General features: G+C 45.9%; 5 protein-coding genes across 5 annotated transcripts; 4 read left to right on the top strand and 1 right to left on the bottom strand.

Annotated features, from left to right (window-relative positions):
* Positions 1–2,916: 2,916 nt before the first annotated feature.
* On the bottom strand, positions 2,917–3,870 carry LAJ45_04817 (uncharacterized protein; the record flags this gene model as incomplete). The annotated part of the gene is made up of 3 exons (XM_046114393.1): positions 2,917–2,969; positions 3,035–3,127; positions 3,186–3,870. 3 exons carry the CDS (start codon positions 3,868–3,870, stop codon positions 2,917–2,919), a joined length of 831 nt encoding a protein of 276 aa, XP_045972419.1.
* A 1,298-nt stretch (positions 3,871–5,168) lies between these two features.
* LAJ45_04818 (uncharacterized protein) lies at positions 5,169–7,097 on the top strand (the record flags this gene model as incomplete). The annotated part of the gene is made up of 4 exons (XM_046114394.1): positions 5,169–5,494; positions 5,573–6,020; positions 6,084–6,737; positions 6,789–7,097. The coding sequence occupies 4 exons, from the start codon at positions 5,169–5,171 to the stop codon at positions 7,095–7,097; spliced, it is 1,737 nt and encodes a 578-aa protein (XP_045972420.1).
* Positions 7,098–8,723: 1,626 nt separating this feature from the next.
* On the top strand, positions 8,724–11,139 carry LAJ45_04819 (uncharacterized protein; the record flags this gene model as incomplete). The annotated part of the gene is made up of 5 exons (XM_046114395.1): positions 8,724–8,975; positions 9,036–9,222; positions 9,359–9,841; positions 10,129–10,865; positions 10,918–11,139. The coding sequence occupies 5 exons, from the start codon at positions 8,724–8,726 to the stop codon at positions 11,137–11,139; spliced, it is 1,881 nt and encodes a 626-aa protein (XP_045972421.1).
* A 499-nt stretch (positions 11,140–11,638) lies between these two features.
* On the top strand, positions 11,639–13,145 carry LAJ45_04820 (uncharacterized protein; the record flags this gene model as incomplete). Its single annotated transcript, XM_046114396.1, has 3 exons — positions 11,639–12,040; positions 12,138–12,592; positions 12,662–13,145. The coding sequence occupies 3 exons, from the start codon at positions 11,639–11,641 to the stop codon at positions 13,143–13,145; spliced, it is 1,341 nt and encodes a 446-aa protein (XP_045972422.1).
* A 2,582-nt stretch (positions 13,146–15,727) lies between these two features.
* LAJ45_04821 (uncharacterized protein) lies at positions 15,728–16,941 on the top strand (the record flags this gene model as incomplete). Its single annotated transcript, XM_046114397.1, has 3 exons — positions 15,728–15,762; positions 15,856–16,707; positions 16,776–16,941. The coding sequence occupies 3 exons, from the start codon at positions 15,728–15,730 to the stop codon at positions 16,939–16,941; spliced, it is 1,053 nt and encodes a 350-aa protein (XP_045972423.1).
* Positions 16,942–25,175: the final 8,234 nt, after the last annotated feature.

Here is a 25,175-nt window from a genome sequence, read left to right on the forward strand (position 1 = left end):
ATTCGGATACAGTCTTTGGCTTAGTAGTGTCTACCATTGGACCGCCAAGCACGCCATTAAGAGTCCCTCATAAATTACAGATCAGTTCGTGATGAGGGACTGAGTGAGCTAAGGACGGGCAACGAACGGCAATTGGTAATATATATAATGCAGTCGATGTACGGCACGATAGCAGTACCAGAGAACAGATAACCTCGGCTCGTAGTAGAAGCCGGTGTGGGGAGAGATCGAGTAAACCATCATGTAGATAGGCGGGACGAAATTCCCAAGTCTAAGTTGACCATATGGGGTTGGAGCAAGTCTAGCGCTGCCAATTATCTGATTTCATTCCATTATCTCGTCTCATTGAGAAATTGTGCTCGCTATCCTATAGATGAACTTAGAACATCGGGGAAAAATGAATAAGTGATATATCGCCATAGTGTCTTAGAGAATGAATAAGTAAAACTATGTATTTAGAAACGCTCGAGTGCGATACGGTGTAGCAGAGGACACTTGTCACGGCCAAGAAAGTTACATAAGGCAAACAACTGAAAGCCCAGCTTAATACATGTATGTAGATAAAGAATAACTAACTAGAAGAAGGAAAAGTATACGTCGATCATTATTATCAATGTATCGTGACCAACGCGCCAACAACCAAGGACAGAAGCTTCGCCCGGGGACCGGCGAACACAAGAGCAAAACCTGTTTTGTTTAACATGGTAAACGATGACAAAAGGGTGAATTGCCATAAGTGCGTGGTCCACAGGGCATTAATGCTCGAAACCTCGCCTCGAGGCAGCTCAAGACACGGGGTAGATTCTACAAGAGTCACGAGAATGCTCAAGGTAAGCCTTCCTCTCGCCTCTAGCTGCACGAAAGTCATTGTGCCATACTATATTTAGCAAACTTATACTTGGCACATGTAGTTCTCATCTAGGTACTGTCTGTTACTGTTAAAATACACGCAGCTGATGACCTATAAGAATATCCATATGAGATATTTATGATTACATAAAGTTAGTTTATATTACTAGCAGTTTCTAGGGAAAGATATCATTGCAATCTTGTCCTGTAATGTTTCGTATCTGGCTCGAATGCTTCGAACACCTCGAGGCATACATAGCTATCAAGGCAGAGAGGAATTTGCCTCTGCTCGCCTCGAGTGGACCACACTAGTTGTATACACACGTCAAAATTCATGATGTGGACAGACTCGACTTTTTCAGTAGCCAGTACAGTATGATAGTCCTAACTTCGACAGAATGCCTCAGGATCACTTGACCGTCAGAAGCAAAAGATCGAGGCAAAAATCAATATTGGAGCTGAAAGTGCAACTAAAAAAGAAAATAAAAGGGTCAAGGTAAGCCTAAGTATGATTACTCCGCATTAGAAACCGAAATTTGCGCGATTCCCGCTATACCAATCACTAGTATCACGACATTTTTGCAACGAGTGACCCTCTATGAGCAAAAAAGAAAACCCACCAATGTCACCGTAACGCAGCGCTCTTACTGGAGATGTGTAGTTTTTCCAACTAGTAGGTTCCATTATCTCCAAAATCGCCTTCAAAAACAAGAGTTTAGTTAAATCAAGTGCACCAATTATGGTACGCATTATGCATGTGAGTTCGCGGTACCAGCATAGCTACCAAAAAGGAATCATGCAGCTTCGGTTCCGTTTCATCTAGCCGAACCCCGGCCACACAAATCGGAATCAGGTCCCAATATGCTCATGCGGCAAGCTCACATGGGGTACGACCTTCAGCCGTGATGATCTAACGTGCCATAGCCCACAATGCACAAAACGGCGCGCACACATGTGGAGGGGAGGGGATTTCACACCCACGTTTCTCCCTCGGCCCACTGCATGATGTGAGGGGAAGTCTGGACCAACTGTTTCACTTGAGGTGGAGGGGGGAATATTGCAGATTGGGCCTCAGGGTGTTTATGGCGATTTTCTTTTTGTAACCACAGCCAAAATATTGATATGGGCAATGTTGACTCATCGCAATTTGCAGCTTGTTTAATTTATCCAGACAGGCTGTTATTAATCGTATACGAGCCAGTATTTGTCAGTATGAGCCAGTATTTGTCAGTATGAGCCGATATCGAAAAGTTTAAATAGAGGGCATTATCCCCCGAGCTTCCAAAGGACAATCAATTACGATTGCGATCACTTTGAGGTTGGGTCCGATACACTGACATTTGAGTAGTTAGTGCGGCGTTGGAGTTTGTATTATCAATCTGAACGGACAAGGTAGGTTTTGGCCTTGTATTCTGATACGATCTCTTTCTCACTGGCACTTCCACCTTTGGCACAAATCAATATAACGCTGTTCCATTCATCTTGTAGGCCTGTTGGATCTCATGAGTTCAGGGATAGGCTGTCAAGTATTCTCATTTCCGGAGTTTATATTGTGACCTAAAAGCCACTGGACTATCCCTCAAGTCATGGGATTCTATAGACCTACAAGATGAATGGACGGTGTTTCACTGAATTGTGGTTGGGATGGCAGTGGTGGCACGAAGAGAGTCGAATTAGGTACCTAGTTGAACCCTGTCTTAGTAGTTGATTGGTATAACTCTGTCGTACTAGCTGCTCATTTGTCAGTATTAAGGCTCGATCTCAACATGATTTCGATTGGTTTAATACGATCTTTGTAGTACAAGAGAAATCTGTGTATCATTATTTGATCAATATCTCTATAATTTTGTTCCAAAGACCTGTGGCAAAGAATTCGTGTCTACATTTCCAATACTTAGTTTGAATTGTTAGAATTTGTTGTAAGCTTGGTTCCAAAACGGGCATAGCCGAATGTTTCAAATGCTTTACATATGACGTAACCAGACATGATTTCGTAATTTAAAGTAGAAAAAAGAAAAAACCCAATCCTGAAACAAAATGAAAATAGCGTATTTACATGTAACCAATTTATTTCTTAGAGATATCCTTGCCGGTGTAGTTTTTGTACTGGGATCGGATGACTATAATTTGAGAGAGTTATTAGAAAGGGCTGAAACTGGGAAAGCTCATGTACGGGTATTCTCACAGTTGCCAATCTGCTCATCCTTAGCTTGTTCGAAAGCGCTCTCATTGTTTTGAGGGCCCTGCTTGAGGATATGCTCCTGGAAAAGATCGACAGCTAAAGCGATGAGTTTGTTAGTAACTACTTTCTCGAGATATTGGAATAAAGCGCATACCCTTATCAACGGTGTCTTCCTTCTTTTCTGACTCTGGGCCACCACCAATCATGCCGTGGAGCTTGTCGCCCCAACCGCCAGAGCTTTGTTGCTGCTGCTGCTGCTGAGGCTTGCTACCACCCATCAATCCACCAATCATGCCACCCAAACCAGAGCCAGATCCAGAGCCGGACGAAGAGTGTCCTTGCTGCTGGCCGTAAGACGATTGCTGCTGCTGCTGGGGCTTGGCGCTACCGCCCATCAGTCCTCCGATCATGCCGCCGAGGCCTGAACCAGAGCCAGAACCCGAGGAGGAATGACCTTGCTGCTGGCCGTATGACTGCTGGCCCTGTTGGCCGTATGACCCGCCTTGCTGGCCGTATGATCCGCCTTGTTGGCCGTATGATCCCCCCTGTTGGCCGTACGACTGATCTTGGTGGCCGTACGACGGAGGTTGATGCTGCTGCGACTGCTTTGGGCTGCCACCACCCATCAATCCGCCGATCATACCACCGAGACCGGAGCCGGAGCCTGAGCCAGATGAAGAGTGGCCCTGCTGCTGCTGACCGTATGGCTGTTGTTGCTGGCCATATTGCTGCTGCTGGCCATATTGCTGTTGCTGGCCATGTGACTGCTGGCCATATGGTTGCTGGCCGCGTTGATCATTGTTGTCGGCACCACCAGCGAGATTCTTAAGGAGATCCATTTCTCTGAGAGAGCTTTGGGGCTATTAAAAGTAGGATGTGTTGATAAAGTAGGGTGGATATAAGGGTCTGGAGCTTTAGATTGATAGATGCGGGGAAGATGATGAGGGGAAGTCGGGAAAACACATGCATTTATAAACACACCGGATGATGGATGTAGGCTTGGAAGCTGTGCCGTGTGCATCCACAAACAACTCCCGATTAACCACATCCGCGTATCGTGCCCATCACAGTGGGTGGCAACTTGTTTCAATTGAAGGACTTGTAGGATGCACCGTGACAAATATCCAATAAGGAAGCTACTATTTAGAACTTGACAGACATACCCAGCAAGTCTAGCCCCAGATCATGCATTCCTTGTAAGATTGCATCACGCTTTCGTGGGTTTATAAACCTAACCCTGCAGCATATCAAGATCTTGGGATGGCGCTACTGCGTTACTTGGATACAAATTCCTGCAGGGTGACGAGTTAGTTCAGCCCCACGTGTTCAACCAATCAACCTCAGGGGCGGCTGTACAGTACAGCCTCAACGCCAAATTCCCATGATATTTAGAAGTAGACCATACTAACAGAAGAAACAAACGATTGACAGGGGATAGGTGCACGTTGTAGTACTAGACTTGTGGCAAATTTTGAGAAGAATTTGTTGAGATGAGCACGATGTCTAATTAGGACTGTGAGTGATAAATCATGATGTTGTTTTGGCATGTAGTTGCAGCCACCGCGGTCGGCAACGCAATGTGGCCAATCTAGTTGGAACTACCGATTATTAGAGATCGATTGATTTTTATGTAGGTATTTGCACTTCCGGGAAGATGTCTAAGAGGGAAGTATTTCGATCGATGAGAGCCTGCGGCAGACCCGGTGTTGAATTTGCTTTCTAAATACATTAATTATTCTGTTAAATCTGAGTTGAAATTATAAAAATATATATTTGATGGGAGGAGTGGATTAATCAAATGCGCAAGAATGATTAATTTCCTTAGAAAATTCATTTTACTAGCCCTGTTATATCCGTATCGTATCATCGCGAACAGTATTTCGCTCCCCATCTTAGCTGCAAGATATATTATAGCTTCTTAAGTGTGACATCGGCACTCGGCACTCTTTAACCATTCTCAGGATAGTAACAATTACATATAACACCGTGACAGAAACAAATTATTATGTACCATTGCAATAACCCTAACCCTGCGGCTCTTACAAACAGATCTTCAGGGATGCAAAGAACGCGGGGTTGGCTGGTTGAGTCACTAGGGCTCTATGATTTTTGTTTCACCTTGTTTGTGACGTCCGCAATGAAGTTGCCCCTCCATTACCCCTCACAGCTCCACAAACTTCTCTACCGTACGACGGCAACAAAAATTGCATCGAGATTCTACTCGAGATCTACAATAACACCAATTAGAGCATTTTCCACATCCCAATTTCTTTCGCGGAATCAGGATTTAAATATGGCGCCGAAGGAAAAAGCCGTGAAGGAGAAAGGCAAGGGAATGCTGAATCTGAAGGTCCCGAAGGGTACCAAGGATTGGGAGGGCAAGGATATGATTATTCGTGATAAGATCTTTGGAACTATCACGGATGTGTTCAAACGCCATGGAGCGGTCACTATAGATACCCCGTAGGCTTCGTTCCTCCTTCCGAACCGTTCCATGTGGGGAATAACAAGCGGTAAAAGCTGACATGACCGACAACGCAGTGTCTTTGAGCTCCGTGAAGTCCTCACAGGAAAATACGGTGAAGATTCAAAGCTCATATATGACCTTGCCGACCAAGGTGGTGAAATTTGCTCTCTCCGCTACGATCTTACAGTTCCATTCGCGAGATGGCTTGCTATGAACCCGTCAATCCAGTCAATTAAGAGATACCACATCGCAAAGGTTTACCGCCGTGACCAGCCTGCGATGACAAAGGGCCGTATGAGAGAGTTCTACCAGTGCGATTTTGACATTGCTGGTGTATACGACCCTATGCTTCCCGACGCGGAGATCTTAAGAATCACTACCGAGATTTTGGATGGGCTCAACTTGGGAACGTATACTATCAAAATAAACCATAGACAGATCCTTGACGGGCTGTTCCAAATCTGTGGTGTACCTACAGATAAGATCAGGACAATCTCGAGTGCCGTCGATAAGCTCGATAAGGTATGTTATCATGAGTGATGACTCATGTCTCGGGATGGCATCTAGCTGACAAGATTTTAATAGTCTCCATGGGAAGAGGTACGAAAAGAGATGGTCGATGAGAAGGGTCTTGACCCCGCTGTCGCCGACAAGATTGGAGAATACGTTCTTAAGAAGGGTGGGCGCAACCTCCTCGTTGAGCTCCTCAAGGACGAAACTCTCACTTCAAATGAGTCATTTGCTGCTGGTCTGAAGGATATGGGCCTGCTTTTCGACTACCTTGAGATCTTCAACGTCATGCCTAAGCTCTCCTTTGACCTCTCTCTTGCCCGTGGTCTTGACTACTACACCGGTATCATCTATGAAGTTGTCACCGAGGCCTCTGCACCCCCCGCCAAGGGCCACAAATCCAAGAAGCCTGTTAAGGCCGTTGATCCTAACGACCCAGATGCCGACCGTTCTAACGATGATTCGATCGGTGTCGGATCGATTGCTGCAGGTGGGAGATACGATGAGTTGGTTGGCATGTTCGCCAACTCTGCTAAGGGACGGGTGCCATGCGTTGGTATCTCGTTTGGTGTAGACAGAATATTCTCAATTACCAAGGCGAAGATGTTGGCGGAAGTGAGAGCAAACGAGGTGGACGTATTTGTGATGGCTTTCGGAGGAAAGGGCTTTACGGGACTGGTGAAGGAGAGAATGGAGGTTTGCAGAATGCTTTGGGATGCAGGAGTGAAGGTATTTTTTTATAGATTGACCTCTTAGAAGATATATCACTAACTTAAGTAGGCCGAGTTTTCTTACAAAGTCAAGCCAAAGCTTCCCCAACAATTCGCTGCCGCAGATAAGAACGGCGTCCCATTCGCAATTGTACTGGGTGAGGATGAAATGAAGGAAGGGAAGGTCAAGATCAAGGAGATGGGTCTCCCCGAAGGCCACCCTGACAAGAACGGAGTTGATGTCGAGTTAGTCAACTTAGTGCACGAGATAAAGAAGAGAATTGCTACAAAGAAGGAGCTGGAGAGTGACAAAGTTAGCGTGTTGGCGGACGATGTAGCAAAGGTTGTGCTGGATGGAGAAAAGCCTACTGCAGTATAATCTAGATATATCCTTCCGAAGCTCGCGTTTCTCTTCTACTCTTATTTTTGTAAATAGATATCTTTTCATACACCTCCTTTCCAGGTTACAGTTTTCTTTTCCGGGCCAGCTGGCCTCAAATCAATTTCACTGCGCTTAGTATTGTAGTGAATAGATTTCTGGGGTGCTGTTTGCGACCCTTTAATGCCATGATTGTGGTACCTGTGGTACATCCTCAGTCAAGTTATCCTCCGTTCATCTAAGAATTTAAACTTAACCCTTAGACACCACCTGCTGACTTCTATTATGTCAAATTAGTGATCCCGAGATGGTTATTCGTCCTGGTAAGCCAGACAGCAGAAGGTAGGTACCGGAGAGCAAAGCCTCCATCCAAATTCAAATTCATGCGACACCTTTTCTTGGACCTGCCATTTGCTTTAGTTGTATCATGATAAATCACTCGGTATGTCAAAATGATTGAGGATGATGAATTATAATGTTCATTCATCAACCCCCATAGATATATTTATATACGTACCGGTATGAAGAGCACAAGATAGGGGCGGTCTTTAACTGGGTCTTCCTGGACGCTTAGGGGGCCCAAATTATTGATTCGTTATATATAGACCAGGATCTTTCTTATAAATACTACATGTAATATCATTAAATCTGTTTATAATTATCGTCCGTTACTACATGTAGTACGTATGTACATGCGATTATGAGCACCAATTCAGGTTTTGGTCCTTAAGCTTAATCAGTATCACATCCAACTTGAGGGATCGATTTTTTTAACCGACCCATGCCTCATTATATAATTATGCTGGCAAATATTCTTTGGAATATTGTACACATATATGGAGTATTTTGCAATTGTAGAGGCATTGGATTCTGGAAGAGTCACTGCAATGGCAGGAGAAACAATCACGAGAGAGTTTAGCTTTCCTCGACTTCAAGTGCGATCATTCCAAGATCAACCGGGTGTATGAGTAAGAGCGACGCTTAAACCGGAAGGCAAGGCGCCTCGCAACAAGCACACCTCATAAAAAGATAATCGATGTTAGTTGACCTATTGAAAATCTCCATCTCCGGCTCACCTGTCAGCTGAGCGGCGCTTACATATTAGCTTTAGAGGCTTCCTCAAGTACATGTAGTAGTCTAGCTAGCTAGCCAATTTTCCAGTTTGGCGGTAGTTAAGCCTTAATTCCCATGCATCCAGCAAGCCCAAGTAGGTAATCACCCAGAATATCCTGAGGCTCTCACGCGACTAGATATTGGATGGAGAATATTCTTGCGCAAGGTCTACAGCCGGATATCTTCCGAAGCTCAAAGCATGGCTGTTCTACTAAGAAGCGGAAAAACTCCGTGCCCCACAGTCTATCCTGCAGATTTGGTTCCCTATTTGGGTCATTACCGTAACAACCGGACTTGCCAAGGCGATAGATAGCGAATCGTTCATGCTCTAACTATTCTCAGGAGCCGGACCCTGTGCTAGGGCAATACTAGAGTAGCGCACTTGTTGCTGTAAGCTGGAGTGCTACATGTACCTACTGAAGGACTTGTTGGTCCTTTTTTCTTTTGCAGCCCTCCTCACCTCTTCATCTACATACCCCCCTCTCTCTCTGCTCTCCTTTCCTCACTGTCAAGATGGAGAACTGGAACCAAAAAATGGAGTCCGAAAAACCACTAATGCCTTCTACCAGCCGCGATATCCCAGTACAGCCATCTAGTCGCAAACTCAGACTACTCGAGAAAACGCGTCGCCTTGTTCTATTTTCTGGAATAGCAGCGTTCGGTACATGGGCTGTTGTAGGGTATTCTACAAGCTGGACAGGACCAGCTCCTCACAGAAATTGTCACTTTGAGGCAGAAAAGGGCAAAGATTTCAAATGGGAAGATGTTAGTCGCTTCTTCTCCTTTTTTTTAGTTTGTTTCTTGCTAATATGTCTGCCGGCATAGGTTACTCCAACTTCACACCTAGAATACCACCCGTGTTGGGACGGTTTCGAGTGCGCAAGACTCGAAGTTCCGCTCGACTGGGAGAACCCCGATAATGGGTTGAAGGCAGCAGTTGCGATCGTAAAAGTGCCTGCAAAGGTGGATGAAAGAAGCGAGGAGTGGGGAGGTCCAGTGTTGATTAATCCTGGTGAGTAAATGTGATTGGTAATGTGCATCAGATGAATGGCGGAGATATTATGGCCTTGTGTTACAATGTACTGGGATGTGTAGGCTAGGTGTGGAGCGCATTCAAGATATGGAAAAAACTAACAATGAATATCTAGGCGGTCCTGGTGGCTCTGGCACAAACTTTGCAATTAGCCGTGGAAAGGAGCTCCAGACTATCCTTGGTCCTCAATTTTCTATTGTTGGCTTTGACCCTCGCGGAATCAACAACACTACTCCGTCTATGTCCTGCTTCAACACCCATATGGAGCAGTCAATCTGGGGGATCAAGTCCGGTGGAAGAATCCTTGGGTCCACCGACTCGGGTGAGGAGGTCGGTGAGGCATACGCACGAAGCATGACAATTGGAGCCATGTGTAACATTACCATGGGGGGAGAGGGGCTTGCAGGTGTAGGGAAATATGTGGGGACGCCGGTGGTAGCAAGGGACATGTTGGAGATTACTGAGGGGGAGTGGGATAGAGTTGGAAAAGATGGAAGTAAGAAAGGACTCAGGTATTGGGGCTTCAGCTATGGAAGTGTTCTAGGGACTACTTTCGCTAGTATGTTTCCGGACAGGATTGAGAGGTTGGCTGTTGATGGTAGGATCCACGCATTCATTTTGGACACATTAAAACCTCATAAACCAGTGTAACAGGTCGGACACAAAAGCTGGATGTAACATGGACCCCATCACTACTTAGAAAACAGCCAAACATACGAGAATCACATAGTCCTGTGGGCCTCTGATTGCTCTGTGGTCTGTAAGTTTTGGATGGGAGTTCGAGTTTTTATGTTCATCCTGTTGCACTGATTTCATAAGGTTTCACCGGTTGCCTAAGTAACCGCCATTTTTAAATGCCCAGCTTACGAAAATCCTCGGGATTAGGTATCTGCGATGTAGAAGACTACTACAAATCCGGGTGGATGACCAACTTGCAAGACGCAGAAAAGGTTGTCTCATCCTTCTACAACTATTGCTCCCTTGCTGGCCCACTTCGCTGTAGCTTCCACACCGGCACCACTGCCGATGATGTGTCCACCCGTCTCTCCACGCTCATGGCCCGACTTCGGCGTCAGCCTCTCCCAGTCCCCGATGCTCCCACAGGCGCCGAGGTTGTCACATACTCTGATGTCAAAACGATGTTCTTCACCGCTCTCTATAAGCCCCTCACTAGCTTCCCAAAAATCGCCAAAATCCTAGTCGATATCGAGGCAGGTGATGGGAAGAGCTTCATCGAGTACCAAAAGAAGCAATTCTCATGCAACTGTGGCGGTGGTGGACCTGAGCGTCCACCAGGGCCAGATTTCGATGCGATTTGGGCGATTGCGTGCAGCGATGGCGAACAAGTTGAGGATTCGCTGGATGAGATGTATGAGTACCTGCACATGCTGCAGGAACAGAGTCCGACATCAGGTGGCAGTTGGGCTGTCGTTAGGATGGGATGTGCAGGGTGGAAAATAAGGCCACAGGGATTGGTTTACAACGGCCCGATCAGTGGAAACACTAGCTGGCCGTTGCTATTTTTGGGCAACTCTGCGGATCCGGTGACACCAGTGCGGAATGCACACAAAATGGCGAAGGGGTTTGAAGGATCTGTTGTATTGGAGCAGAACTCAGAAGGGGTTCGTTTTCCTTACTATCTTTGTTCACTTCCAGTTACTAACCGTGGTGCAGCATTGCTCAATTTCAACGCCCTCCGTCTGTAGTATGAAATATATCCGTGACTACTTTGTTGATGGAAAGCTTCCACCAAAAGATACGGTCTGCGAGGCTGATGTCAGGCCCTTCTTTGACGGTGAAAAGGCTATTAGGGCCATGTCGGAGGAGGATCGCATTCTTTTCGACGCAGTCTCTGAGCTTGGGAAGGGATTGGTTACCCCCAATTTCATGATTTAATTGTTTCTTTGATTGTTGAGCCATGATACCTACCGTTTGTGTTTTTTTAGTGATGGACGCATATTATTAATTTAATTGATAAAGTTATTATCCATTTAAAGCAAGGAGACTGGCAAGCATATTTGCGTGAACCTGGAGTGCGTGATATTCTGTGAAGCAACTCAGCGAAGTCGCACGTGACAGGGATCCGTTTTGGGAGATGGGCATGCACATGTACAGCACTGACCTCACCTCATTGGAAAAAAAAAAAAAAAGAAACCCCACCCTCGGGGGAAATAAAAAGCCGCATACGCATATTTATAACAACGCATAGATCATACCCTACCTACGCATAATAACACAAATAAACACTTGTCTCTCCGGATACCTCTATCTCCATCTCTCAAAGTGCGTGAAGTGAGCGAGTGAGCGTCAGTCATACTTGGCCTTATATCATCATCATCAACACCAACCATCCCGCTCACCCAAAAACTACAAACGCACTCCTACAGCAGTCCAAATGTCCGGCCCAAACCCTCTTCGCCCCTACTACATCCCCCCGCCACCCGTGGGCTTCGATACCAGCCCGCTTCCCCCGCCGTCGCTCCCACCGTCTGTCCACAATGCCTCCTCGTCATTCAACCTATTGACAGACCTGCAGGACTACACAGACTATCTTGATAGTCCGAGTCCTAACGAGGTCCTGAAGAACTTCTTTACGCAGGCGGCCGCCCAGTATGGTCTGAATCTTGTTGCGCAGCCCTTCGAGAATAGCAAGATGCTGCTGCAATGTAGGGTTGTGCCGAGGCGTGAGGGTGGGGTGGTGGGTGCGAAGGGAAAGGGCAGGAAGAAGGAGAGTACATGGAGAAAGGGACGGGCATATGACAGTGCGGATGAGGACAATGGGAGTGATGATGACGATGTATGTTCTACGATCTATAATTGCAGCTTTAATCTACAACCTGCAGTCGGTCTAGATGCACACCACTATATGCAGTGCTGATTGAAACGGCGCACAGGCAGATTCTACAGACTCCGAGCCTAACTACTTTGCGTCCGATGATATTACGCCGACGCCCAAGAAGCTCCGCCGCTCCCCGTCCCGTGGCCGTAAGATGACCGACCGCGCTGGATATGTTGTTGAGACCACAACCGACCCCGATACAGCGCACCCATGGCAGATTGAACTCCCACACCCCGACAGCAGTATCAGCGACATGCTCAAAGCGCTGTGGGCTAAAGAGGGCGCATGGGGTATATGGAAGGGGCAAAACAGCTCTTTCCTGTATGGGATTCTCGAGCGCACGATCGAATCATGGGCCGGCAGCTTTTTGAGCGCCGTATTGAGCCTGCCCGATCCAGGCCTGACAGAGATCGCTGATAGTGCGTATCCTCTGGCTAGTCTGGGTGTTGCCGTTGCGGCGGCGGCAATTTCAGCGGTGGTGCTGGCGCCGTTGGATATCGTGAGGACGAGGTGGGTTTATGGCTCCAGAGTAATTTAGTGAGATGTAATGTGCTAATATGGGGTTGGATGGGATTATAGATTGGTGATAACGCCCTCCACCGAGCAGCCCCGCAATATCTTGCCATGCCTGCGTCTCCTCCCCTCCTACTTCATCCCTCCGTCCCTTATCCTCCCAGCTACACTCCACGCAACCATCCCATCCTTTATCTCCCTCGGCACGCCGTACTTTCTGCGCACACGCTTCGGCTGCGACCCGATCCTGACGCCGACGCTATTCAGCATCCTGACGTTCTTCAGCAGCACCGCGGAGCTTGCAGTACGGTTGCCTCTGGAGACAGTATTGAGGCGGGGACAGGTCGCAGCAGTGAAGCCGCAGAGAACCATTGTGCCATTGGGCAGGTATGCGGGTGTGTTTGGGACGATGTGGTGCGTGGTGAAGGAAGAAGAGGGCGGAGAGGCATTGTGGAGAGGGTGGAGGTTGGGCCTCTGGACTAATGTCGGCGTACTGGGGTTGGGATTGGTCGGCGTTGGTGTCGCAGGCAGGGAAGATAGCGAGTTTTAATGTGGTACGGTGTGATGAGTGGCGTCTTGTGGTTTGGGGGAGGGGGGGTGGGCGTAAAAGCGTGAGTGATGGCCCATGATGTGGGCAAAAGGGCGTTTTTCATGACGTTATGCTTGGGGTGGAGTTGTTTCTTGTCTTTTTTTCCCATTGGACTCCTTGTATATAGCTTTCTTCTTCTTCCTTCTTTTCTTGTTTTCTTGGGAACTACAAATGTAGTTTTGCATAGGCACATTCCCCTCACTCCTCTTTCTTGAGTTCCTTTTTGTTCTGTTTTGATATGTGTGGGTACGTGGGCGGGTACAATGTTCTTATTCTAGTAGATACGGTATAGTACAGGTAGTTGTATAGGTATAAAGACTGTAGGCAGCGGGGACAAAATTCAGAGGTTGGTTCTAGAGTGGTTTTGGGGCGGCGGTGTGACGGCATGGCCTACAAGCATTACTATATCTGTCACATTTCTGGTGAGAGTGCTGGCACAACCCTATTTTCTCACAATTACACACTCCGCATACATCGTGGTTGTTAGGAAGATAATAGTGTTGGTAAAGATATTTTGGTTTTATTGATCAGAAGGTAAGAAAGTGAAAGAGAGAAAGAGAAAGTAGATACAGTAACACGCCCGCCAGGGTGAGTCCCCTTTGCCCCTTTGGAATGGATCAATTTGTGGATTGTGGGGATGCACTTCGATTGATATCTTATGAAATGGTGGACGATGTAGAATGGGCGAAAGCTCTCCTACTTTCGCTTTACGAATAATTCATAGAAGATGGTTTGATCTCGAAATGGCGGGGTTGGATATCTGGGTAGATCTTTGTCTCTCCGACGGATGAATTGGATATATATATAGAGTAGTCTATGTGCATGTAGAGTAGGTACAATGGTGGATCAGATCAAGGCAGGGTTCCATCCAATCCACAACAAAAAATTCCCTGCATGATAGGGTTGGTTGGATGGATAAAAACGTCATCCCGCAGGCAGGTTTGAAATTTTTTTTTTCTTCACCTAGGCAGGACCCTAGTTTGCACTTTGCTTTTCACGAATATCAGCGAACGCCCCAGCAACTGTAGAAGCGGTCAAAATCGAGGCAGCGGAGGAGGGGGATTGATCAGTCTGTGCCTTTTGAGCGTCATGTCCAACTCGTCTCTTCGTGTAGCCGGCAGTCAGAGACCGCCGGTGTGAGCGGTTGGGTCAGTTTACCAGAGCTCGTTGTGTATCTTCATCTCAAGTTTGTAATGTAGTGGGGCAGGTTTGTTCGGAAGGAGTGAAAGTGTAATTCAATTGAAGGCTACATACAAGAATCATTTGGATAGCGGAAATGAGGAATGTCCATCTCTTCAGGTCATCACCAGGTCATGGAAGCACTGCAAACCCGAAGGCGAGCGCATCTCGTCGCGATGGTTTTTAAGGAGGGTCGAGAATTGCAGACTTGCTGCTCACGATATCATCTCGACCACACACATTGTTTATTAAATCGGAAATCGACAGTCGAGTGGGGGTAGTTTTCGGACTATCGATTCTATTCTGATTGAAGGTGGTGGTCTGGTTGTAAAAGAGAAGAAGAGGAGAAGCCCGAAGCAAACAGAAGGGTTTTAAAGAGGCGGTAGTCTTGGCTGAATGCAGGGGTTGTGATGACTAATACAAGCGGTGGGTGTGGGTTTGATGTCAGCCAGTCCAAGTCAGGCATGCAACGAAAGAAAGAAAGAAAGAATCCCGCATTCCCCGTTCACGAGAAAACAGAAAATCTTCGTACTTTAAAGTGCGTAAATCTTGTGTAATCAAACCAACCCTACCTTCAAATCCTCCACGACAATCCTGCTGTCAAATTTAATCTATAGATCTGCTGGAATTCTTCCCCTCATCCTCTTCCTCCTTCTTCTCCTCCTCTGCTGCCCCCTTCCTCTTTAACTTTACTACCTTTCCATACATACATACCACGCCGCAACTACATTAACATATCATCTGCTCTGTTCTGCTCCACTGACCGAGTTCTCGTCTCCCTCTCGCCAGTTGAACCAATCTCTGCTTGTCTTTCGCCTATTTAACAAGTTTTCTCCCTGCCACCCCCTGACCTGGTACGATCTGATCTGATCTGTTCCCTGGTTTCTGCTGTTGCGGCTTTGTGTTGTTGCTACTGCTGCTGCTTCTTCACCCCATCTTCTCCACTCATCTCGTCAGTTTGTCGTCCCACGTACATCCAATATCCGTAACAACATTTCACAAGATTCTCCTCCATAAACAACGAAAAGTCTTTCCTGGTTGATAAAATTCCATTTTGAGGATCCATAAACCGTACACATTTTCCGACCGCTGATCCCCCACTTTTTCAGCGCCCCCCAACGTCACTATACATCCCTCTCTGAAATACGAGAGGCGCTTCTCCGAAAACTACTTTGAACGTCTTATTTCTCTTCGGGCCTATTTGTAAAATACCCTTTTGATACTCCCATTTAATTTCTTTAAGCACAGGCTGGTTGCTTGCCACTCGTTTCTTCGCATCCTCCTCCTACTGGACATTAGAAGAGATTTTTTTCCCTCCTCCGATTTCCAAGTGCAGTACATAATTCACCAAGACCCAGCTACCAATGGACTCGAACTCACTATGGACTCGACGCTCGAAGTAAGAAATTGCACCCTCCTCTCTCCCCGCCTCTTCCCCACCCCCGCCCCCGCAACTGGAACTCTGGCTGACGCAAAAAAATCTTCACAGTAGTTCCGGTAAACTCTCCTTGTCCATGTCCACCACGGTACCTTCCGCCGCAAGCAATACCGGTGAACCACCATCGTCAAAGATTTTTGGTCCACCTTCAGCCAAGGCCAGAGGACCTAACTACAAGAATCCGTTCAACGACTTGCAAAGCATAAACACTGCCAGTCCAGCCCTCCCCTCCCCGACTGCAACAAAGTCCGCATCAGCTGCATCTGCATTCAATATTGGTATTGGCGGCGCCTTTGGTTCCTTTGGTGTTAAAACTCCGAAAACCCCAGGCACCGCCGGAGGAGGTGATGGCTTGAATGCGGCGGGGGCTATCAACTCTTCGAACAATCCGATCTCTCCGCCGAAGGGCGGGTTAACGGCATCCGAGGTTGTCGCGGGAGGTAGGAAAGCCGTAGCTCCCGCACCCCAACAACCCCCACAGCAGGACTCCCACCCATTGAAGAATACGTGGATTGTCTGGTATAGGGCCCCGGGCAACAAGTTTCAGGATTACGAGAAATCGACCTTGAAAATTGCCTACTTTGGCACGGTGGAGGAGTTTTGGAGCGTGTACACTCACCTGCGGCGACCGAGTGCTCTGCCGCACGTGAGTGACTATCATCTATTTAAAAAGGGGATTAGGCCTGTATGGGAGGACAAGGAGAATAGAAAAGGTGGAAAGTGGAACATCCGCTTGAAGAAGGGTGTTAGCACAAGGTACTGGGAGGACCTAGTTTTGGCGATCGTTGGAGACCAATTCGGTGAAGCTGGCGAGGACCTGTGTGGTGCGGTTCTGAGCATCCGGGGTAATGAGGACGTATTAAGCGTTTGGACGAGGGTGGATGGATCGAGCTGCCTGAAGATAAAGTATGCTTCCTTTTCTATCCTTATCCAATGTGTAAGTGAAATCGATAGCTAACGACTTGTGCTTGAAGGGAAACTATCAAACGCAAGCTGAATCTCCCCCAGGGAACTAGGATTGACTGGAAATCCCACGCCTCATCCCTCGAAGCTGTCATCAACAAGACAGGTCCAGCCACCGGCGGGGTCACAAACGGGGGAGGTTCCGGTGCTGGAACAGGTGCCCCTACGTCACAATAGAGCCGAGCCCTTTAATTCATCCGGATATCATAGGGTGAGTTTTGGGCTCCGGGGTGTCTAGCAGTAGGGAAGGTGTTCTTGATTCTTTTTGTGTCTGGCGATGGGTCTCTTTTTTCTTCTCTTTTCTTTTCATATTTTCTTTGGGGTTTATTTCATCTGCGGGGAAAATCATTTTGTCGTTTTCTTCTCCCTTCCCGCCTGGATAAAGAGAGTTAAAATCCTGAAACCTAAACATGAAAATCTGGAATACTTGAAAAAGTCATTGCCATCAACAGCACAGCGGTAACATCATCATACACCACCTACTACTACTACCTAATTGTTGGTTATGTAGTTGGACCTTTATTTTTTTCTTTTTTTTCTTTCTTTTTTTTTTTTTTTTTAAGTGGGGAGAGATTAGCTAGTAACTATACTCTATCTACCAAAACCTTTCACGCATAGCAAAGGAAAACTACCTACGGTAATTAATCGTATTTTGTGTGGCCTCGAGCGGAATTAAAGGACAGTTTTGTGTCTGGAACTTGGGGTGCCTTTGGTGTGGTCAGAATATTATGCTTTGCTTTGGATAGGTCCAAATTGGTGTTTGCTTTTTAGGCGTTATTTTTCTCCTTTATTTTCTGTCCTATCGAACCCAAGAACGACCACGGCCAGCGCGAATGAATTGCCGGATTTGTTCGCTATAAATCTTCAATTGTTCAAATACGGAAAATCGGATTAAAGAGGATTTGAACCTATCTTTGCTGAGTAGTCAGGCGCCGAAGTTTGCATCTCACGTCATCCTTATCGCCTTATCCTCCATCTTGTTCTTGCACTTTGCACTTTGACCCCTGTTTCAAACCGGCGATATCGGGAGCTGCCGTAAATGTGGGGAAGAGCAGGGGAGATTAGGTTGCGCAATTGCAGGGCTAGGGCTGGCTGAGCGGGCCGAGTGAGAATTTGTGATCGATATCTGTGCCATATTTATCGTAAGACTAGAGGGGGGGAACCATCTATAAACTTTATCCCTCATTAATAGCAAGCCCGGAGCTGATGAATATCTGGAATAACTCCGTTAGAACCCTGTGGTGGGGGCGTTTTGGGGGGTCTGGTGTAAGATTTGCCGTGCTAGTTTGTTATCGGAATGTATTCAAGCTACTGGCTACGATCGAATTGTCTCGAATTTTTGAGGGGTGAGGATTATTTAACCCTTTGTCCGTCTTGTGATTTAGGGGCGAGGGGCAACGACTCACACGTAGCTAGGCGATTTGGTCGCGAAGCCACCAGGCGAAGGAAATCAAAAGTAGATAATCCATCATCAATGCAGTATTAAGGAAACATGTAACACCGTGCTCAAAACATGAGTACCTATCCTATGTCAACATTGGCCGGTATTCTGCCGCTGTCTTGACTTTAGCGTATGATTGCCTCTGCCGAGCTGTTGGATGTTCTGTGGTTCGCGGTCGGTGGGTATTCATCTGTTTTAGAGACCTCCATACGTATAACGGAGTGAGTTAGCTTAGGTGATGGAAGAGTTAGAATGCAAGAGATTGAAGATGACAGTGAATGAATTAAGGGGCTTCAGGCGGAACGTGGGGGAAGGTGGGGTAGGTTATATGCAATGGGGTAGATGTTGGATCGATCTTTCATCTAGCCTAGACCCTCTTATTTGTACCAATACATGTACATACAGGCCACACGGATACGGTCAGGGAGTTATACTAGTGTAAACCTTTTTTGCAGTGGACATAAGGTTAGTGAGCTGACAACGGGTAAGAGAGGTCGGTAAGTTTAATCATAAAATATCACTCGACAAGCACAAACCGGCGTTTGTTGTTCATGTTTCGGGATTTTTTTTTTTTTGTTTAATTCATTTTCATGTTTCGGGAAAGAGTGTGTATATGCGACATTTACGTATTTATTCAGTATATTCTTGATAAAGAAGATATAAATATAGGATTTGAGAATATATAATACCTACATAGTCATGAAACGATAATATTCTTATGGGTACATGTTTCTAGACGTATTAGTAGATCTTGTCTCACCACCGTCCACAGGAATGAAGATAGTTCACATGTATGAAGTATAGTTAGCTAAAGACTAACATACATATTCTGAAAGAGAATGACATGAAGTATTGACGCGATGTGGCCTTTGCAAATTTGTAACCCTGGCGTTTCCCGCGCTTTGGTACCACCCATAATCCATACTACATAGAAATACATGTATGTAAATACCTATAGCTACTTGTACTCATGTCTTCAGTCTTTACCTACATTTAGGAATAGGAAGATGGTAATCTTGTGGTGAAGGTCTTGGTTTCTTCCCTCTTTAAATTCGGACACTTATTTACGCACATATATGTATACGGTATACATACGTTACGTACACTAGACCTGAATTCAGCGTAATATTGCTTTCTCCCTTATTTTCTTACTGTATTGATGACTTAAAATACCCTCGTTCTTATCTTAATCTACCTCATTTGTACACTTCCCGCATATATATTAAGTACATGTATCTTCATCTTCATGAATTCCGTATTATTTGTCATGCAAACCGGGATTTAGTCGTTGTCCTCTATATGGCCACAACTAACTCACTTCATCTAGCCTGTTTTCAATTTTCTCGAAGTCTGTTGGTTTTGTCAAGGTTCTACAATTGTCTTTATTCATATTTTTAGCTACTACTACGTATTATAATCTCGTCTAACTAACTAAAGAGATTCTTTTATTTTTATTTTACACGGCCTACCGCATGTGCTTGCCACTGTGCTATATACATAGGTTCATCCCTTTCCCGGTAGGACCTAACATATTTTGGAGTGCTGTCATTTATCTAGAATGCAATTACCTCTTCTATATGCGATCGACAAGCCTCCTTTGCCCGAGTCCCGCTCGCACATCTTGACAAAATGTGTTTTTATAAAAGATCCACCCACAACCCTAACCCCCACTTACACCATACCATACCGAGTAGTCCGAAAAAATGCCCAGCTTTCGCACAGCTGCAGGAACTGTTTCTGTTTGTTACCCCTGAATAAAATGGCTGAGACATGACATGACGCTATGTTTACCACAAGGATATCGAAGATCGTGGTCCCTGCACGGCACTTTCCTTTCCTTTGTGTTACCCACTCACTCCATGGAGCCTCAGTAGCTAAAGGCTGAATGGCTTGCGACTTAGTGAATGCAAAGAAAAACTGTTCTAGAAGCCAAAGCCGGATGGTCAGCACTAAGGATATGTTGTTGGTTACAGTACCGGTACTGTAATTAGTGATCGACTTAAAGAATCTCACACGTTTTCTCCGCTTAACCGATGGCTCTATTTAGGGACTGGAAGATATAGAGTACATGCGAGTAGCCTTGCTACTGGTATCCTTATTTTGAGGCGGAGATTTGCCGAAGGCTATTGGTTTCCAGAGGAATGTCATTTTACATCTTGGTGTGATCCCACGCGCAATATATCATTAGAGATGTGACCTAGTGTGGCACACTGTATTGATGTGAGAACTGCGGCCGCGGAGCTAGAAGCCTTCTTAGTTAGCTACCAAATCTCACCGGAATACCCATTCAAAGGTTCATGACGGATCCAGCGCTAGGGCACCTCCGATATAACCTAATAAAATTGGTTGAATATGGTAATGATCGAAATCACATAAAAGCTGATGGCAGGTATCTAGTTTTAAAGTTGGTGTGGTTGTAATAGAGTCAACATATTACAAGTATAATAGGTAAGGTGGTGGCATATAGTATTAATATAGCCTGCTGTAGGATATATGGAGATTCTTCAGATATATGCCGAATTTTCCATAGATCGGATCGAATAACTTTAGAGACGGATAGTAGTAGTGTTCGGCTTGTAGTGTTTTCGGAAGACTGCATAGCATCATTGCGAAAGGGAATAACGATCCATCATAGGCCCCCAATGAATAACGGGATTCTTTATTTACCCCATGCATAAGTGCTCTCTTATGATCAACAGAATTATGTCCCCTTTCTTCACGAAAATTTAATTTCCTGTTTTTTTAGTAATTCCCGAGGAAAATCGCATCTTTTTACGCCAATAGTTAATCTGGGTCCACAGAGGGGCCAGATATAGGACCGTGTATGGATCAGATCAGAGTTCTAATTTATTTGCTATGCATTTGATTAATTCGCTCGTACTTAAGTGTGCTCACTAAGTTTGTTATTGGGCCTTTCCCTTGCGAATAGTGTATGCCTAGTTTCGCTGATATCCATCTAAAGTGCCTGGAGAATCGCCTTAGGAAACATAATACCCAGAGGCACAGCTTATGAGGCTCAATAACAAGGATATACGAATGTAGGTACATTAGCTGCAATTCACAGCTCTGGGGTAGAGTAAGAACCTTATCTTCCCCACTCCATATGAAGTACCACCGTATCGCTACTAAATCGGGGTAAAGACATGACGCTGGACGTCTTGTGATTCATTAATTTTCGGACTTTCAAAGGAATTTACCGAGACATATCTCGGAACTCGGCCGGCACTGGCTCGGGACGTACATGATCCCACTGTCCACTGTTACGAAGCATCGTGTCCTCTGAAGTCGACGACGTACTTCGCCAAGAACCCCATATAGGCCTAGCTTCCTGTCGCAACTTCTGAAACTTGTTAGCACCCATGGCGCTTCTAGAGTACTGAAATGAAAATTGCATAGTCATTAGTAGGATAGAGTAGATGCATACCTTTAAATCAGAGTAACAGCGTTACTCTACTCATTTATGCCTGGACGCGCATCCTACTGTCTTACTCTACAAGTAATCCCTAGTCGAGTAGGGAGGGCCCGTAATTGGGCTAGATTATGTAGGAATAACTGGTCAGAATGCTTGTTGGTATTGGTATTGACAATCATTGTTCAAAGCTCACTGGCCGCCAGGGTCGGACTCCTCGCCTTGAAGTGTTTAGCTGCGGCAAAGGTAGAATTGATAGAAAGATGCCTTTAAAAGTAGAAGAAATTAAAGGACCTGCAGCAGAGTGCTCTATCTCGGCGTAAAGCATCCATGCGGCATATAGCTACTAGAGTTTTTTTCCGGGAGTTTAACCATAGATCGAAGAAGGAAGAAAAATAAAAGTCCCAACCGAGACGCCGGCCGCGGCCCGCTTTGTGTATGTACGCAGCTTCCTTTCTCATAATGATTTTCATAGGGCAGGCGGGCGGTTGAGCTCTCCTCCATGTCGTACCATGTACTCTGTCTTCCTTGTATGTACAGGCTGCTGTGATGACTAGGTTGTATATCGGCCAGGCGGTATATAAATGAAAGATAAATAAACTGGTTTAAAACCATGTTTGGAGACGAGAGGAGGGCCATTCAATGTAGAAAAATCCCTCCAGTAGTATGTAGATCCATCCCGCAGGAACCTGGGAGCTCTAATGATAAAGATATATTGCTCTCTGCTACGATGGTGACCTCGGAACAGTATTTAGTGCCGAAAACAGCTGCAAGGCACCTTTTTGGGTTCGCATAGGCGACCGGGCCTTTAATCCTTCGTCTTAAGCCCAGGCTAGAAACCCTTGCTGCTCGTTGGTACTGTACCCGGAATTCTGGATCGGGGCCGGCCGTTTTTGGTAACCAAACAAAAACACGGACCACTTGGGAACATTTATTACTATTACTATTGTGCAACAGCTGAAAATCTTTATCCTTGCCTTAACTTGCGTGTTACGTCGTATGATTTGTGCCGGAAATTTGCTTTGATATCGTGGTTAGTTAGGTCGACACTTGTAAATGATTGATAGAAAGTTCGGGGGAGTGATTTCAGCTAACGTTTTCGTAAACTGGTTTGATATTTGTCCCAGCTCATACATCGGCGCCGGGTCAGTACAGATACGTCTGCTGTCTGGTATCTCCGTGTGCCTTGGCAGGTTTGTTTCGACTCAGCTATCATCATTCAACCAATGACGATCAACAGCTTAGTCACAAGATATGCATGCCACGATCGCAGAGAAATTTTAGGTTGATGGGGTACTTCAGCCCATATCGATGATTTTATTTCTGCTGGATGGTTGGGATAAGATTGATTGTGGCGGGGCCAAGGTGAGTCGTAGTTCACCACACGAAGCCACGCATCTGAGAGTTCTGGTAGAATATAACGCAAGATGTAGGAGCTAAAGGTTTATTCCTGCCGAATTTGTTGAATGCATGTTTCCAGTCGACCATAGCCTATCTAGACCACAGCTTGAATACGCACTTCTTTTCGTAACCTCCACACCAACGAAGTCTATTTCTCCCTTCAAAAAACTCTGTTGAATCCACTGATAGAGACCTGAGCTGTTGCCTATAAGGGAAACTATATTTTAATGTGGCCAACAAGGTTATGATGTCCGCTATTTTTCATGTGCGCCATCAAGGTTCAGTTATACAACTCCGATTACTCATTCCTTCCTTGCCAAGGACATCTCAGCTGAAAGATAAAACAAAGTCCACTTTTGCCCATCTTCACGGTAACATTGGGCGGAGGGGATTGCGATGATGGTGGTATAGTCGATTGTTGTGGTCTGAACCGTCCAAAATGCAGGGAGGGTAATCACAGTATTCCCCGAATGGCAGAAGATGTCTCTCTTAAGTCCCGTTACCGTCTTGCGGGATGTGGGGAGGAAACCTTAAGGTTCATCCGATAATTCGGGAGCAATGGGGTCTAGCTAGCACGTGAGACACTAAGCTTTGACGGGACTGGGATAATATGTGTCAGATATTTGAGAACAATTCTCTCGGCGTGCGAAAGGCCCCTCGTGCACTGGCCGGACTCAAGTCTCGCATCTGCGAGGAGAAAATATGAGACGGGCTGATAGTTAATACACTTAATGTCCAACAAACGATAAGCTAGCTGACGATACCTACTTCTTGACCAGCGAAAAGTGACCTCTTAGCTGTAGGTAGCTGTCTCTTAAGAGGGGGCATTATTATCTGTGTGAGGCATGTACAATGTATGTAGGTACTGTAATATGTATACTCGTATTTCACTGACGTTTGTGGACGCGACTGATATTGCATGCCATACAAAAATACACCAAGCTCATGATTTTGGGTGTATGCAATAATGGCCCAGTTCAAAAACGTCACTGAAATACGAGTACAGCGATTCACAGTCATTTGGCGAATACACCCATTTGGCGAACAGGGATTAAGGCCAATAAGAATCAAGATATCTTAGTCAAACTCGAGGTTTTACTAGTTGCTAGCTGGTTGCTACATACAAATTCGCCAAATGGGTGTATTCGCCAAATGCCTGTGAATCGCTGTAGAGTAGAGTAGACTTATGATGTACGCATCCCGATGAAATTTTCCGTGCATCTGGCGATAGATGCGTGCTAGAGTAGGTAATCAGGCATACCTATCTGCCCCCGTGCAACGCAACTACATGTATGTACGTGACGTGACGGGTGAACCAGCTATGTAGTACTCTACAGGCTCTGCCAAAGAACATCTCTGGCCAGTACCGTACCCCGCGATTGGTAACAAGGATAACCGCAATTTTGTTCCCCCACAATTCATCGTAAACCTCATCTCCAAAAAGGTTACTCCGAGACTTCCCCAGACTAAACGGTCCGTTTTACCCATCCCCGCACAGATTATGCGTAGACGTTGGGTTGATGGAATCTAGAAAGAACTTTCTCTAGTACGCCACAAGCGTTTTACTACCCAGGGTTTATCCTCCGTCTCCCGCTATACTATCCGAGATCAACTTTGGCCTTGGGAAAACCCCCTCTCCTCAAGCACTGCCAGCTCATAGGGCCATGTGATTTTCGAAAAATGAAAAAAACGCATGGCGTTAATGTAATATAGTGGGGGGCACGACTGTATGTGTGTCTGTAGATGGGAAGATGTGAGTTTGTACCGGTACTGGTATCAGTATTGCGTGCATGATATCATACTCCAAGTGGAGTAGATGTGCAGGATGCGTGATATAATTGGAAAGTCATTGAAAGGATCTCTGTAGGGAAACAACCATCTGGATACAGACATCAATACGCAATATTTCGGTAGATGAAGCACTCTTGCGCCGGCCGGCGTAGTAGCTGAGGGGAGAAAAGCAACACATCTCTAGTACCAAATCCGGTTTGTCGTTTGTTGAGGGATTATGGGATAAGTTGTCAGGGGAGAGGTAACTATCCTTACATTCTTGGTATTTTTTTTTGGAGCTGTTGGGCCAAAATGGACGATAGAATAGCAGTCGAGGAGAAGGGACCAAATAAGAACAAAGGCCGGTCCATGTCTTTGAGATAGAAACCT

Source organism: Morchella importuna (assembly GCF_003444635.1).
Source record: "Morchella importuna strain M04M26 chromosome Unknown Morimp01GS012, whole genome shotgun sequence".
NCBI lineage: Eukaryota > Fungi > Ascomycota > Pezizomycetes > Pezizales > Morchellaceae > Morchella > Morchella importuna.